Source organism: Onthophagus taurus, chromosome 7, assembly GCF_036711975.1.
Source record: "Onthophagus taurus isolate NC chromosome 7, IU_Otau_3.0, whole genome shotgun sequence".
Taxonomy (NCBI): domain Eukaryota; kingdom Metazoa; phylum Arthropoda; class Insecta; order Coleoptera; family Scarabaeidae; genus Onthophagus; species Onthophagus taurus.
In genome coordinates, this window is record NC_091972.1 from 11,952,165 (window position 1) to 11,967,166 (window position 15,002).

The following is a 15,002-nucleotide window of genomic DNA, read 5'->3' on the forward strand; positions in this document are numbered from 1 at the left end:
GAAAAACGTTAATTATCAAAAACTAAAATTGATTTTTTTACTAAATCTATCTTAATAAAATAATGAAACAACATGTAAAAACCATCTAAGTATATTGTATATCAATAAATAAAAAAGTTTTATTTTAACAAATTTAATCGAAAATATCCCGTATTTTAATTCAAACTTGTCAATCGAAACGTTAACCTAACCTATTTTTGTCAAAAACATAACCTAAAAAAAATTATTTTCTGATAAATCAAAAACAAGATGAAATTAACTCAAATTTTGTATCGTCAGCACCTTGGGAGGCATATTAAAAGGCATTGGAGAATTCAAGGTGTGAAAAAACCGCATGATTTGGGTACAAGGGCTGTTCTAGAAGCGCAAGGTATAAATGTTGTAGAACCGGAAGATATTTTAAAAGAAAAACGGCAATATGAAAAGTAATGTTTTCACCCAAGTTTTCTTTCTTTACATATATATTTTTATTATAGGATTGAAGTAATTGGATTTATACCAAAACCATTACCTTTGGATGAGACACATCCGAATTGGCACGAAAGAATTTGTTACACCTACAACAATAATAATGTTCTTTTGGAGGGTTTAAATCAAGCTAAAATCTTAACAAATACTGTTGAGGTTAAATCGGGTTTACCAGATAATTTGGTTTTAAAAGATGTTGAAAGAAATTTTAATAGTAAAATGAGAGAGATTATTAGATATTCTCATATTTTTGATGCAGAACAACAAAAATTGCCTAAAGTTAAAGATCCTTTAAGACCAGCTTTTAATTTTCCAAGAGTTTATGGAATAACTGAACAAAGAGTTAAAAAATTATTAATTTCGAAGATTTTAAATTTAATTGAAGTCAATTCTGATTATGAAATAACAAGAACTAGATCGATATTTAATGATTTAACATTTTCATATCCTTTTGTTAAGAAGGATAAATTAATTCAATTTGAACTTAAAGCAGATACTTTATTGACTAGTTCAAAACCTTTAAAACCAATTTATGAAGGAGATTTAAATAATTTAAAGTTACCTGATATTTATCCTTCAAATGAAGTTATTTCTTTGAATAAAGAGCATATTTATGAGATCAAAAATGTGTATCGTAAGAAATTTTTGGTTTTAAATAGTGGTTTAGTATTAATAATAATTTTTAGCACTTGATGTTACAAAAATATCAAATTCTCACCCTCACACTTTATTTATTCATTATGATACAACAGAAGTTTCGAATTTATTTGAAGAACAAGTTTTGGAGACTCAAATTTTTGGGAGAAATTTATTAAAAGCTTTTACAATTGGAGCTTCTTATGGTAAAAGACTTTATGGGGTGTGTAAATATTTTTAATTGATAGAAAAGTTAGAATTGAAATTAATTCATTGATTTAGGAAAAAATTAAGGATTTATCCAAACCTATTGTACTTCAATGTATCCAAACGAATGGTAAATGGTTTAATTTTGGGATTTTACAAATAAATACGTTGGATTTGTTAAGTGATAAAGTAAGAAATGTTTGGTTTCAAAGTGAGAATATTGAGTTATTTAATAATTGTGGATATGTGGATGGAAAACCGACTTTGGAAGGGTATAATAGTGAGGTAATTAAACATATTTTGGGGTTCTACAATAATATGTAATTTAAACTTATTTGTATTTAATTAGTATAAATAAAAATTTAATAAGAAAATATAACGATTTTGTTAAATATTTTTTGATTTTTGTTAAAATCTCCAGATATGTTCCATCAAAACCAAAAAAACTTAAAAAGATATTTCATTGTGACCTCAAAAAAAATTTCTTAACACTGTTAATTTAATCCACACACATATTAACCTACCAGCTTAACTAATGTTATTATTATTACTATTTATAATTAATTTAATTACACATCTTACGTATTAAAAAAAAAATTAATAGAAATATTTTTCTTATGGCGATTAAAATTTTGATTTTGAATTCTAACATTTCTGCTAATAAACGAGAATGCCAAAAAACAAATATTTCTAGTAAAACAACAAATTTAAACATTTATACAAACATCAAAAGCAAAAAACATTTTTTTTTGCTTTCTTTTTTCTTCTAAAAGGCGAGTTATACAATCGCTGTAAAAATGTACAAAACAACTACGGATTGTTTTCAGGGGTCTATTTCACGAAAGTCACATAATATTCAAGTATAACTTTATGTTCTATATTAATTTGTAATTTCATTTAACACATTTTGAATAAAAACCTAAATTAATGCGTTCTTGGACGCGATTTAGATGTAATTGAAATCATTCAACTGTCAAAAAAAACAAGAATTATGATTTAAAATTTACTTAAAATTGTTGCATGCTATAAAACGGCTTATGTCTTATATTAGAAGTATAAAGGTTTCGTTTAAAATCGTTACTATAAGATGTGCCTTTCGTGAAAATGTTATTAAAAACCCACGAGATTAAAATGGGATTTCAATTTCAATAAATCAATTTTTGTATGTGTGTGTTAATCATGTGTTTAAAATCTGTCGACTAAATATAAATATCACATCAAAATAGTAATGTAAGAAATCACAGGGAGCTTGGCACACCAAACTAATTGTAAGTTCATTTTATTACGAACATGCTTACCAACCTACAATTTTTTGTTTTTCAAAATTTCTGTCACACCGAAGCTCTTTTTATAGTAGACCCAGAAGATAATATCGTTTGGGATGGTTGATAACTCGTATCTAGTAATAATTCTTGATTTTCGCTATGCGTTAATCCCAAACAATTACAAGAACACACTGACATTTGGTCGATTTCCGTTAACTCGCCTGTGTGATGTCCCGCTAATAATTTTCCATTAACGGCCATTACTTCACCGTCTAAAGTTAAAACGTTATTTGATGATGATTGCATACATTCATTATCATCTCTTCTTATATCTTCAGCATTCCTAGAGAAAAAATGATTATTAAGCTTTTTATTCTTATCATAAATGAACTTACATCGTCATAAATCTTAAAACCAACAAGTTAATACTTGCTGCAACAACTGCCAAACCAAATAATATAAAAACTAAACTAAGAGCGACATATCCAGGTTTATTTTGTAAGGCGTTATCGTTCTGGAATTAAAATAAATTTTAAAAAAACGTTAAGATAACATTAAGATTTACTTGTAGCGCAACATAATCTCCAAAACCAATTGTGGTTAAAGTAACGAAACAGTAATAAAAACTATCAAAATAAGTCCATCCTTCATATCTTGAAAAAACGGCCGCTCCTGTTGTTATAATAATTGTCGATAAAGTCGCTGTGGCGCACATTAAATTCATTTCTGTTGCCTCTATTCGTTGACAATTAAAGTATTTTTTAAATTGTCTTATTACAACCGAAGCAAATTTGTTTAAACGTTCACCAATACTTTGAAACATTACCAAACCTAAAGGAATGCCAACCTAAAAATTACAAAAGTTATCAATACAGTAAAGCTTTAGATATATATTTTAATACATATGTATAAATGTTAGCGGTTATAGATAGAATCCAACTTGGGTTATTCCCCAAGTTAAGGATGGAAGCAGGCAGAAGGGCGATAAAGTACGAGGATGGGCTGGAACAGAGGAGCGACTTTAAGATTTTGAGACAATGTTGGAAGGAGATTAATGCTGGCGTGGAGATGTAGGGAACATTACACTAGAGTAGGGTACTCAACAGAGGAAGTACAAAGAAGAAGAAGGGAAGGGTCAATATTGTGGAAGGAACTGGAGAGTAGAGATAGAGACGTGGAAAAGCAGGAACGACGTACTCAGGTGGAAGAGGGGAGATACAACAACAAGTATAAGACATTAATAACGGAGGAAATTTGATGGAGAAGAGTAGAGGGAAGGCAAAAAGTATGATTGCACGATTTAGGTGCGGGAATGAAGAAAGAGCGAATAAATATTGGATGGAGGATGAGAAGAGCATATGCTGAGATGTAACGAGTTAACAGAGGGAGGCATGGAGTGAGACCGCGTGCTGGGTGGAAAGAGAATAATTGTAATTATTATTCAATGCTAGATTATTGTATGTATATTTCTATTAAACTAAAACTAGAATTAACACTAGACCTACAACTAGAAACATTCGGGTTTAGCCGTCTTGAGAGACGTGCGGCTAAATCCGAATGTTTCTAGTTCTAGATCTAGTGTTAGTTCTAATGCTAGTTCTAGTATTAGTTAAAAACTAGAACTAACACAATTTTTCATATAACGAACTTTTGGTTATAACGGACACTCCCTTCCTCATATTAATCCGTGATGTCGAAGTTTTGTTGTAATTGAATTTTAACACGTTGGCTGCCATGAGGATCACTGGTGTTCCTCACAAAAATTTCACTAATATGCCGCGAGGATCAGAGTGGATCCTCAAGTCGAAACCAGTTTTGAAGTTCGTTGCTGAGTATTTTCTTCACTTTCTGTTATTTATAACGACCAAGTGCTGATTGATAATTACAATTTATTTATAATGTTACATATTTCATCATGGATTCCAAATCTGGGCCCAGTGGTGTAACTAGACGTAGGCCTATAAAAAATTTGAAAGAACATGAACTTGCAGCCGCACTTGAGAGTGATGATGATTCTGAAGGAAGCTTATTCTCATCATCCTGCTCGGAATTTGTGGATCCTGAAACGTCAATTCAAGAGGAAGCTGAGCAAGAGGAAACAGAAAAATGGCAAGAGATACGTGTGGACAAATTACCACTTCATATACAGTTTTTAGGCTCAGAATCATACAAAATTGATGACAAGGATACACAAAATCAAGAAAGTGTAACTACCATACAGATATACCGGAAGTTTTTTTTATTTTTATTTATTTACTTATTTTTTTGAATGAAATGTAAAAATTTAGGTGAAATGTGGAAGTTTTTTGCTGCCCTTCTTTATATGGGATTTGTAAAGTATCCTTAAATAGCTGATTCAATAATCAGCATTTTATACAAAAATTGTATCATTCCAAAAGTAATGAGCAGAAATAGATTTCAACTATTGCTGAGATTCGTTCATTTTGCTGATAATTGGACGACTAACAAAAAGGATAAGGTTATACAAAGATAGAAATCTAATTGACATGATGAAGGAACGATTCAATGTCGAATATGTGCCATGAAGAAATGATAGCTGTTGATGAAACAATGATTCCTTTTCGTGGCCGATTATTATTTAGAGAGTTCATTCCCAACAAAAACCACAAGTATGGAGTGAAAATGTTCAAGTTGTGCAATCCAACTGGTTATACATTGAACATGTCACTGTACTCTGGACAAACAGTGACTGGACTGCAGTCTGCTGGACTTGCTGAAAGAGTAGTTATGGAACTTGCAGAGCAATATTTATCTGAAGGAAGGCTTATAGTAGTTATCCACTACTATATATACTTTTATATATCAGTGCCATTGGCAATTTCAGTTTTACAGAGAGATACCCATTTGTTAGGTATCCTAAGGAAGAACAGAAAGTACTTAACAAAGGATATCATGACAAAAAAACTAAAAGAAGAATAAGTGGTTTCAAACGCCATGTTTACTTTCTAAGCACAAAACATACTTTGGAAAAGATGACAACTGGACGAAAAAACAGGTTGGGAGAGGAACTTTGTAAGCTAGTTGCTGTTTTAGAATACAAAAAATGCAAGCAAGGGATAGACCTTTCAGACCAAATGTTAAGTTATTTTACGCCCTTGAGAAAAACCATCAGATGGTACCACAAAGTAGCTTTTGAGGTTCTATTGAATACTGCTGTAGTCAATGCGCTTTTCATTTACAATCATTTTCACAAAAGGGAAATTCATATTGCCTCATTCAGGGAGATGCTTGTGCTTGAGTAGGTATTGAAAAGAATGACGTTACACCAAAACGTTCAGATTCCCTGTAGTACAGCTTAGTGCAAAGTGAAGAAAAGGATAACAACAATCGGCAAAAAAGAAGAAGATGTACAAATTGTTACGCAGAAGCTGCAAAAGTTAGAAAAAATTAGTTCCCACAAGATATCATGTTTGTGACAAGTATATGTATCTTCCATGTTTTACAAAACTTCATTGAAAATGCAAAGATAATAAAGATAATTTTTGTAATTCAAGATCTCATTGCACTTGAGTAATCCTGGTGATCCTCATGGCACTAAAGTAAAACAGTTGTTACTGCAGTGCCATGAAGATCACATTTTTTTTGCTTTCTACCCTCATATATACCATTTACATGTAAAAAAGATGTCGTTTTTCAAAAAAGAAACTCTAGTGTACCATTTTTTTACAGTGGGAATTACTTAATTGGTTGTATGGTGGCAGCCAACGTGTTAAAAAGCTTTATTATACATATTATTCATTACAGTAATTATTTTCCAATTAGAAAACCGTATCATTTCCATCCAATTTAAGTGAAAATGTAGATTTATCATTTAGTTCACTTTCCCTTTTCTTAATTTAAGTTCACTTACCATAGCATATCCCATACAAAACGCTTTTCCCCCAGCTGTAACTGGCGTTGAATGACCGTAACCTATCATTGCTAAAACAACGGTCGCAAAATAAAACGATCCAGCAAATTTCCATTGTGGTCCAGCTTTATGTGGTTTATATTCGGTTATTACAAGTTCCATCATTTTGTAGTCATCGTCTGATATGTTGTATTTTTTCTTTAAAGCCCCGCTAATATCTATACATAATTTTTAATTTTTTTTTTGAAAGATTTTTTAAAAATTTAAATACCTTTTAGCATTCCATCACGGATTAATTCCTCTTTAGATTCCAATGCATCAAAAACGGCCGCACCCACTAATAAATAAGTAAAAGTAGTAATAACCAACGATAAAGTTCTAACATTTTGTCGCTTCATCTTTTTTTTTGTTGTCTCTTATCGATCGTTAAGTTTTCATATTCTAGCTTCAACTTGTACCAAATTTGTGAAGCTACGACTATATTTTTTTTATTTTGGTGGAAGAGAAATGGGGGGAAAAATTAGATTAGAAACGGATCGATATCAACCAGGTGCCACCCGTTCGGTGCTCTCGTTATTGCCAACTTACTTTCTCTTTCTGCATCTCATCATTATCGACAAGGCCCTGTATAACAATGCACCCACATAAACTATCATTAGAAACGTAAATAATTGAAAAAATCGAAAATGTAGGTTACTCGTTGGTGAATTAGGAAGCTGTCTTAAATGGAGATCCCTTTGACGGGAATCCATGGGAGAAACAACTTTGTGACCTTTCATCCAGGGTTGATAGATTTTAACTGAGAGAAATGTTATGTAAGTTAACGCTTGCGCAAAAAATACTTAAATTTAAAGAATTAAAACAAATTTTGGGGGGAAATACACTTAGAAATACATCAATCATGATCATTGATAAAACAGTAAGAAAAGATATGCCCAAGAACATTGTTTTATAATCAAATAAATCTTTGATTTGGCAAATTACAAATCCTGTAAATTCTGTAATTCTTATGATATTTGTAAACTAATATTCAATTAATGCTAAAGGAAACTACCCCAGCAAGGAAATTTCACAGTAACTATATCAAGTTAATCTTTCTTGCATAAACCGATCTAGAAGTATTACTCTGAAACAATAATCAGCCATTATACTGATAAAAACATTGTTCTTACATTTTCTCTTCAATCATTTAAATGGTTTTTCTAAAAATCTAGGTGATTTATACTTTATATGCAAAGATTTTTCAGTATTTATCATGCAATTGGTGAATTTTAAATCATTTGTTAATTTTTTGATCTAAGGACCATAAAAAATATTGCTTTTTCTCTTTTCAGTATTCAATTTTGCAAAAAGTTTTGTAATATACTGGAATCATTTCCCATCTTTGTCTGAGCTTTAACATACTGTTTCCCTAGCGCTGATTTAATGTAGATTGTATACTTAAGATTATCACAAATGTCAATCTTTCTTAGTCCAGTGTTCTGATTTAGCTCTGCTGTCGCATAAGCCTTTAAAGTTAAACCTAATTTTGTTTTTCCACGATATATAAGTTTCTGAAGAATGTTTAAAAAACCTTCCAGGATGTTCCTCATTTGGCTCATGTATCACAAAATGGTTACCCAACCTTTTTGCCAATTCCAGTCTTTCTCTTATTACATCTGTGTTTAGAACAGAATCGTTTTCTTGATTATCACTGGGTTCTATGGGGCAAGGAATTTCAAGAGCAACCTCTAGTATTCTATTTTCGTTTAAAACTTTGTCGGCAAACAATTCAGCTCCATCAATTGCGTGTGCCATTGTAATGGTGTGGGTCCAAACATGTTGGTGAAGATCTGGCCAAGTCATCTAGATCATTGAGCGTTGATTGAGCAATCTAGGTTCATAAAGGCAATAAAAGTCACTATTCTCTCTGTCTTATAAATGTTCTGCAGACGTTAGATTGGATGTAGTGGGTTAAGACTGGTACTGACTCATCACCAATCAGAACGGATCTAATAATAGTATCATTCTGTGAGATAAATTCATTTAGATCGATTTTCACAGTTTATTTCTCAACACAAAACTTCCTGAGTTGGTCTTTTATACTTAAACAGATTTTATCAAGTCAAATGTTTTACAAAGTCAAAAACATTAAAGCGACTTATTTATACAGCCCTTTCTTGATGAAAAAGCGTTAAAACAAATTGACACTAATTAACTAAATTAAGTATTCTTTTAAAAAAATCAATTGTAACAATTTTAAAATAAAAAAGTTTCTATTTTTGCGAAAGTCCAATATTTTCACCAAACTAATAAATTTAATTATTAGTAATTTACCATTGCACATTGTAAAAGATGTCAACAACCGCAAAGGTACAATTTACGCCGAAAACGAAACGAAGCGAAAATGACTGCAACCGGCTATGTAACCAATTAGCTAACGAGAAATTTCCACCTCTAAACAACCTAGAGCTAAGCTCAATTTTCAAACTTCTCAAGAGTTGGTTACACGTTCAGTACTCTAATTCTATTAGGTACTCGTATTTTAGATAAAACTAAGATGTGTCAAAAAAGTAGTGAAAATCATCAAAAATTTCAGTTAAATAAAGAAGCAAAAAAATTTCTGGATGTTTTGATTTGTGAAGGTGGAAAAAGCCGGTGCGATGAAACTTCGGAAGTTTTTCGAAGTGGAATGAAGATTCCTGAATTTTATGATAAAGAAAAATTTAAAAGGTAAAAAGGAAATTGCCGTAATAGTTAGAATAATTAAAAAGAAATTAAAGACAAATGGATTTGGGACAAGGTTTAAACGTTCATTTTATTTTAAAAAAACTCACAATTTACTCAATCTACTCTTGCAAAGATAAAGTGAATTTAATTATCCCAATTTCAACATTTAATAAATGTATATTGCCAAACATTATTATTATTATTGTTTTTTTAGAGGACAACAATTTTTTCACCGAAACATATTCGCGATGCTTTTCGGAAAATTTCTCGGCTTAATCTCAGATCTCACTTTAATATCATCTCAAAAAATTTTGGAACACACCAATCAATCTAATGAACCAAAAACAGCTTTTAAACGTTACGTTTCAACCATTTTTAGTATGTACACTTGGTATACATACGATTTAATACCTGGTTCAAAGTAAGTTTAAAATTAAACGTAAATTTATTGTTAACTTTATTTTTCAAAGATCTTGGGAATCATTAAAACGTATAAGAACAATTCACAATTTCGCTAGTTTAAAATGTCATAAAAATCAAATTGGGGAAATCGCTCAATATCACATGGCTTTAGCACAATTTGGTTTCATGGGATTAATCGTATCGAAAAGTGAGAAAATTGGGATTTTTCCAAATCAAGAAGAAATGGATGGTTTTATACATTTTTGGAGGGTTATTGGTCATATGCTTGGGATCGAAGAAAAATACAACATTTGTCGTGAAACGTTTAAAGAGACGAAAGAAATTTGCGATGAGATAATCGCAGAAATTATTTCACCAGCTCTAAATGAATGGGACGAAAGCTTTTTGAAGATGACCCGAGCTTTAATTGAAGGAATGTGGTCGATGATGCCGGTTTTACAGTTTAAAGTATTTTTAAATTTGCTTTATCTGTTAATTAATAATAACAATCAAGATAAAGATGTTGAGATTTTACAAATGAACTATTTTGAGAAATGTTTATTAAAATTTCTTCAAACATTTATTTTTTTGTTAAAATTTGAATTACTCAGAAAGTTTATGAGGAACTTTATGTATGTAATTTTATTTTTAACACATAAATTTCCATTTTTAGCTTATTATAAGTATGGATTAAATTATAAACATAGCAAATTTGTGGAAAGTTCTAATTTTAATTATACAAATTTTAATTAAGTCAGAAATGAAGTGCTAAATTTAAATTTCTATTTATACATTAATCTAATAGATGGGGAAAGAAAATTTAATGTTTCAAAGTGATTTAATTATTAAATAAATCATTACAAAAACAATTTTATGACGAAAATAAAGTTTTCTTTTGTATATTACCATCTTCTCCAATACAACATTAATGAGTATTTACATTACAACATTCATTCGGAGGCTACTGATTGATTAATTGACATCCGGTTGGGTTTTGGAGTTTGAACTCTTCCTTCATATCATGCTCTAGCCATAAAGTTTCCACTGACTCTTGTTGTATTGTATTCTTTCTTCGGCTCCCTGTTCTTACAACTTTCTGTCCACAAGTACATACACAAGTAGAAATGATTGAGGATGAGAAGGATGAAAAGTCGCTACAGAATAATGTATCCTTCAACTTTATAATGCTCTGATCCGGAAGATACGGGACACCTATATATAAAGTACTTAATATTATAGGATCACCCCTATTTCGAGTTTGACAAAGATTAAATTAGGTTAATACCTCCCTTACACTGTACTTATAAACTTTTTGGAAATTCCGTGACAATTTCCGTCACGAATTCGTTACAAGATCATTAATAACAATGTTTAAATATTTCTGTAAATTGAAAAACGCGCCATCTATCATTTTTATCGAGAAACAAAAATTGGCGGTTTTTTCAAATAACTCCAAATTTTAAATAATACAAAGCTTATGTTAAACATGCAATATCTACCGTTAAATCCTAATAAAATGTAACAAAAAATCATTATTATTAAAAAATATTCTATAAAATTGATTTTTGCATGTCATAAATGAGCGAATATAAATAAATAAGCGAAGAAAGCGAAATAATGTCTCTATTGTAAGCTCATTTTAACCTATCAATTGTATACATTTCGCTTTATTGGAGCAGGTTGGTTTAGCGATGTAAATAATGAAAGTTTTCACTTTCAGTGGAAGACAGATAACAGATTTGAAAGCAGAGATCGAGAGCTATATCAAAGTTGCGCTTTCACTTCTTGTTGTAATACTAAATCAATTTTTTAATTTGTAACAACAATCCTTTTATTATTAATCTTTTTTTTGCCAAAATGTATTGTTAATTCTTTTATCGTTAAACTCGTTTTATTATTAGAAGTCATCATTGAGATTCAAGGTACAAAATATTAAAAGATGACAGCGATCTACGTGCTTGAAATGGAAGTTACTGGTATTCTTTCTTTATATTGCTGCGATTTAAAGGTGGGGAAGTCTCCTCCTCACCACTTTTACTTGTACAAGAGTCAATTTCACCGTTGGTGGGATCGTCAAAGGCCGAATATATTTGTAGTGTTTTAATAACAGTGGTTTCACATTGAAGAAAAATATTTTAAAATAATGATAAATTCTTCAGGTAATATTTTTTGATATTAATGATATAATTTATACGTGTAAGTAATTCTAGATAAATGCCACGCAAGTGAATTCGTCGATAATCTTTTAAATAAAGGAGGAACAATACGCTGTGATGAAACCAATGAGGAATTTAACAGATTTGAAATATTACCGGAATATTTCGACGAAGAAAAATTTAAATGGTAAATACTTTTACTTTTCAACTTTCTCTTTTAGTATCCGACCTCATTGGAATAATCTTCAACGAAACATTTTTCAGTGGGCAAAATTTTTTTTATAAACATCTCTATGCAATGTTTTTCGCAAAAATTCTTGGGTTAACAACAATTCTTTCAGTACCCGATTTAGCGCAAATTTTAAAATTTACTAAAATGTCTAGTGAACCACTTTCCGCTTATAAACGATATTTATCAACCGTTTTTCATATGGTAGCTTGGTACGATCATGATTTTCAACCAAATTCAAAGTAAATATATAAAATTTTGTATGCAATAAATTTTAACCATCATTTTAACCATTAATCTGAAAATTACTTCGATGATATCTTGTGATATCATATTATTAAGTTTAGAAAAGAAATGAGTTAAAAGTGTACTAACTTAGATGAAGCTGGAAAGTTAGGCAGTTATTTATGGGTCCTAGTTTCGACTAATTTTTAAAAATTTATCATATTTTGTCATTTCCCAACCAAGACGAGTCGAACTTTTGTTATCTCGAAGCAGAAAATGCCCCAATGTGTGTATTTTGTTAACTAACTTTGGTAATTTTACCCTCAATCTCATAGTCTTCATTCAAAAGTTGGGCTCTAGAAAGGAGTAAGGATTTTTGACGATCTTCAATTAAAATACTTCATTATAACAAGTGATCTTTAAGGCAGTATAAATCATAGAGGAAAAGGTGGCATGTCTTCAATGATATCAGCCAACTGCCTAGTATGTTTCTTGTTGCGGAGAATTTACTGATTCCTTATTTACTGATACCTTATCCGAATTTAGGCATAAACCTGACCCGGGTTTGGGTATCAATCCATCCAGGATTTAGGCAGTAAACTGAATCGAGCAGTTTACCGCAGCATTAACTTAATCCGGGTTTAGGCATCAATCTGACTAATCTGGATGATAACCTTATTTTATTTTTTCTGCATTCTTTTGCACGTAGTTGATCATCTTTAATGTTTTTTGTTTTAATTAATTCTGCTTTGTAATTGTGGAACAATCACATCTGTTTATTCTTTCATGGTAATGAGTTCGTTGTTCATCATTACTAAACAGTTTTCTGATTTATCGTGGCTTAAGTCTCAGGACAATCAATAAAACAAGTTATGAGTGTACAATTAGACCTGATAGGCTGACTAAATAGGCGTTTTCATCAAAATTGGCAACCACTTCCATGGAATATCCAAGAATCTCACAACACAAGCTAAAACATAATAGCTCTATTTAAATAATCAGATCCGATCAGAACTACAAGATACAGAAGTTAAATCTAGTTTTGATAACTAAAAATTCTTAACCCAGAAACAGCTTCATCGCGTAAGAAATCCTTAAAATTAAGTCTAACTCATACTTGTCTAAAATCAATGACCTTAACATTTGCATTAATTGTTTCCTTTATGTAGGCTGCTAATACTGCTTAGTTAGTAATTATTCGGCGTGTTTTGGTCTCTAATAAACGTATCTTTATTAGGAAAAATTGGCCATACCAAGAAATCGAATTTGGAGAGGCACTTTCGAACTAAATATTAAGTACTTAATTACTGGATGCAACCATCCAATCATGTTAATATTACAAGTCTTGTGATTATTCAAGAGACGACGTGTACACAAAAATTTATTGTATAAATGCATCCAGAGAGGTATTAAAGATTTGAAAACAATTTACCATTGTCAGTTAGTAAAGCAAAAATAGAACACTTACAATTTATTCTTTAAATAACCACACTATCTATACACTATGTTCGGTGAATGTTCATAATCAGAAATACTAAACAAAAGTGAATAAAACCATTGAACGACACAATTTCTACAGTGAACCTAACTCTTATTAAGTTATTTGATATCAACAATTGTTTCAAATACGATATTCACTTTTTCCGTTAAATGTGCACATTTCCCTAATTGAAATCAAAATTACAATTATGGTTTAATTGACTATGTACGAATTGTCAGTTAGAATTGTCTTATACCCCTTCGTGTTCTTAATTGATGGTTAAAATTTGTTGTGATACAAAAACTTCTTAATTGAAACAAATCATTAATGAATTTTTATTATTTAGAGTTTGGAAATCAATAGAAAAAGTCCGCTTTAAACACAATTCAGCAAGTAAAAGATGTTGTTCGGCAGGTTTTTCAAGTATCTCTCAAAAAAACATGGCTTTAACCCAATTCGGTTTTATGGGATTTGTTATTTCTGAAACGGAAACTGTTGGAATTTACAACGCGTCTAAACAAGAATTGGAAGGTTTTATTCATATTTGGAGAATAGTAGGATATTTAATGGGAATGGAAGATCGTTTTAATATCTGTAGGGATTCTTTGGAAGAAACCAAAGGAATTTGCCACGAATTAATTCGAAGGGTTTTTCGCGAAGAAGTCCGCCGACAACACCAGGATTATTTAAGTTTAACTTCGGCTTTAATAAATGGAATGTGGTGTATGATGCCAGTTATGAATCATCACGTTTTTTTGTATTTTATAAACGAAATTGTTTGTAAAGATAGATATTTACCAGAAAATGGTAATAATAACGAAATTAATAATGATTTTAAACCCTACGTTTTAAATGCGTTTCAAAAATTTTATTTATTTTGTTTAACAACTTTTTTTTCTTTGATGAGGTTTACTTTATTTAGAATAATTCACGTTTATAACATGTATGTTGTATTTTGGTTAATGCATAACTTCCCATTTTTAGCTTATTATAAATATGGAAAGAAAAATTCTCACGTTGAGATATTTGATTAATTTTTTATAAACAAATTTGGGTGAATAAAATAAGAGTTCAAATATATATTATGCTATATTTATTATCATAATATACAAATCTTAATTTTTTAGACTTACCACTTTGTACATATCTTTGTAAAATTAAAACTTAAAAAAATGATTAAAGGCAATAAAGTGCAACTTAAATTATTAAGCGAGAACAATTGCATTTTAAATCTTTACAGAGTAAACGGTTTTTTCTTTCTTGGAAGACACCCACGAATGCAAATCACGACACAATCACATTAAACAATTAGTATTTAAAGAAAAAAAAAACGATTTCCATAAGGAAATAAAAT

The 15,002-nt window shown here is 30.4% G+C and overlaps 4 protein-coding genes across 4 annotated transcripts; 3 read left to right on the top strand and 1 right to left on the bottom strand.

The window, feature by feature from the left end:
* Nucleotides 1-172: 172 nt before the first annotated feature.
* On the top strand, nucleotides 173-1,705 carry LOC111420906 (mitochondrial ribosomal protein L37). Its single transcript, XM_023053965.2, has 4 exons — nucleotides 173-425; nucleotides 477-1,102; nucleotides 1,155-1,327; nucleotides 1,387-1,705. The coding sequence occupies exons 1-4, from the start codon at nucleotides 250-252 to the stop codon at nucleotides 1,633-1,635; spliced, it is 1,224 nt and encodes a 407-aa protein (XP_022909733.2). The 5' UTR covers nucleotides 173-249; the 3' UTR covers nucleotides 1,636-1,705.
* Nucleotides 1,610-7,240, bottom strand: LOC111420943 (TWIK-related acid-sensitive K[+] channel 7). Its single transcript, XM_023054044.2, has 6 exons — nucleotides 7,036-7,240; nucleotides 6,719-6,924; nucleotides 6,448-6,665; nucleotides 3,142-3,423; nucleotides 2,972-3,090; nucleotides 1,610-2,919 (listed from the first exon to the last, which is right to left on the bottom strand). Exons 2-6 carry the CDS (start codon nucleotides 6,843-6,845, stop codon nucleotides 2,643-2,645), a joined length of 1,023 nt encoding a protein of 340 aa, XP_022909812.1. The 5' UTR covers nucleotides 6,846-6,924; nucleotides 7,036-7,240; the 3' UTR covers nucleotides 1,610-2,642.
* Nucleotides 7,241-8,906: 1,666 nt separating this feature from the next.
* On the top strand, nucleotides 8,907-10,241 carry LOC111420980 (uncharacterized). Its single transcript, XM_071197158.1, has 4 exons — nucleotides 8,907-9,159; nucleotides 9,371-9,577; nucleotides 9,627-10,190; nucleotides 10,232-10,241. The coding sequence occupies exons 1-4, from the start codon at nucleotides 8,987-8,989 to the stop codon at nucleotides 10,239-10,241; spliced, it is 954 nt and encodes a 317-aa protein (XP_071053259.1). The 5' UTR covers nucleotides 8,907-8,986.
* Nucleotides 10,242-11,594: 1,353 nt separating this feature from the next.
* LOC111420908 (uncharacterized) lies at nucleotides 11,595-14,728 on the top strand. The gene is made up of 4 exons (XM_023053967.2): nucleotides 11,595-11,717; nucleotides 11,769-11,901; nucleotides 11,979-12,185; nucleotides 13,995-14,728. Exons 1-4 carry the CDS (start codon nucleotides 11,702-11,704, stop codon nucleotides 14,680-14,682), a joined length of 1,044 nt encoding a protein of 347 aa, XP_022909735.1. The 5' UTR covers nucleotides 11,595-11,701; the 3' UTR covers nucleotides 14,683-14,728.
* The last annotated feature ends 274 nt before the right edge of the window (nucleotides 14,729-15,002 follow it).

Excerpts from the sequence above, each read along its gene's own strand:
- LOC111420906 (XM_023053965.2), top strand. The coding sequence starts at position 250 with ATGAAATTAACTCAAATTTTGTATCGTCAGCACCTTGGGAGGCATATT. Across the intron at positions 426-476 it reads GAAAAACGGCAATATGAAAA|GATTGAAGTAATTGGATTTA; the intron begins GTAATGTTTTCA and ends TTTTTATTATAG. Across the intron at positions 1,103-1,154 it reads TGAGATCAAAAATGTGTATC|CACTTGATGTTACAAAAATA; the intron begins GTAAGAAATTTT and ends AATAATTTTTAG.
- LOC111420943 (XM_023054044.2), bottom strand. The coding sequence starts at position 6,845 with ATGAAGCGACAAAATGTTAGAACTTTATCGTTGGTTATTACTACTTTT. Across the intron at positions 6,666-6,718 it reads CCGTGATGGAATGCTAAAAG|ATATTAGCGGGGCTTTAAAG; the intron begins GTATTTAAATTT and ends AATTATGTATAG. Across the intron at positions 2,920-2,971 it reads GTTTTAAGATTTATGACGAT|GAATGCTGAAGATATAAGAA; the intron begins GTAAGTTCATTT and ends TTTTTTCTCTAG.
- LOC111420980 (XM_071197158.1), top strand. The coding sequence starts at position 8,987 with ATGTGTCAAAAAAGTAGTGAAAATCATCAAAAATTTCAGTTAAATAAA. Across the intron at positions 9,160-9,370 it reads GATAAAGAAAAATTTAAAAG|AGGACAACAATTTTTTCACC; the intron begins GTAAAAAGGAAA and ends TTGTTTTTTTAG. Across the intron at positions 9,578-9,626 it reads GATTTAATACCTGGTTCAAA|ATCTTGGGAATCATTAAAAC; the intron begins GTAAGTTTAAAA and ends TATTTTTCAAAG.
- LOC111420908 (XM_023053967.2), top strand. Across the intron at positions 11,902-11,978 it reads GACGAAGAAAAATTTAAATG|TGGGCAAAATTTTTTTTATA; the intron begins GTAAATACTTTT and ends AACATTTTTCAG. Across the intron at positions 12,186-13,994 it reads GATTTTCAACCAAATTCAAA|AGTTTGGAAATCAATAGAAA; the intron begins GTAAATATATAA and ends TTTATTATTTAG.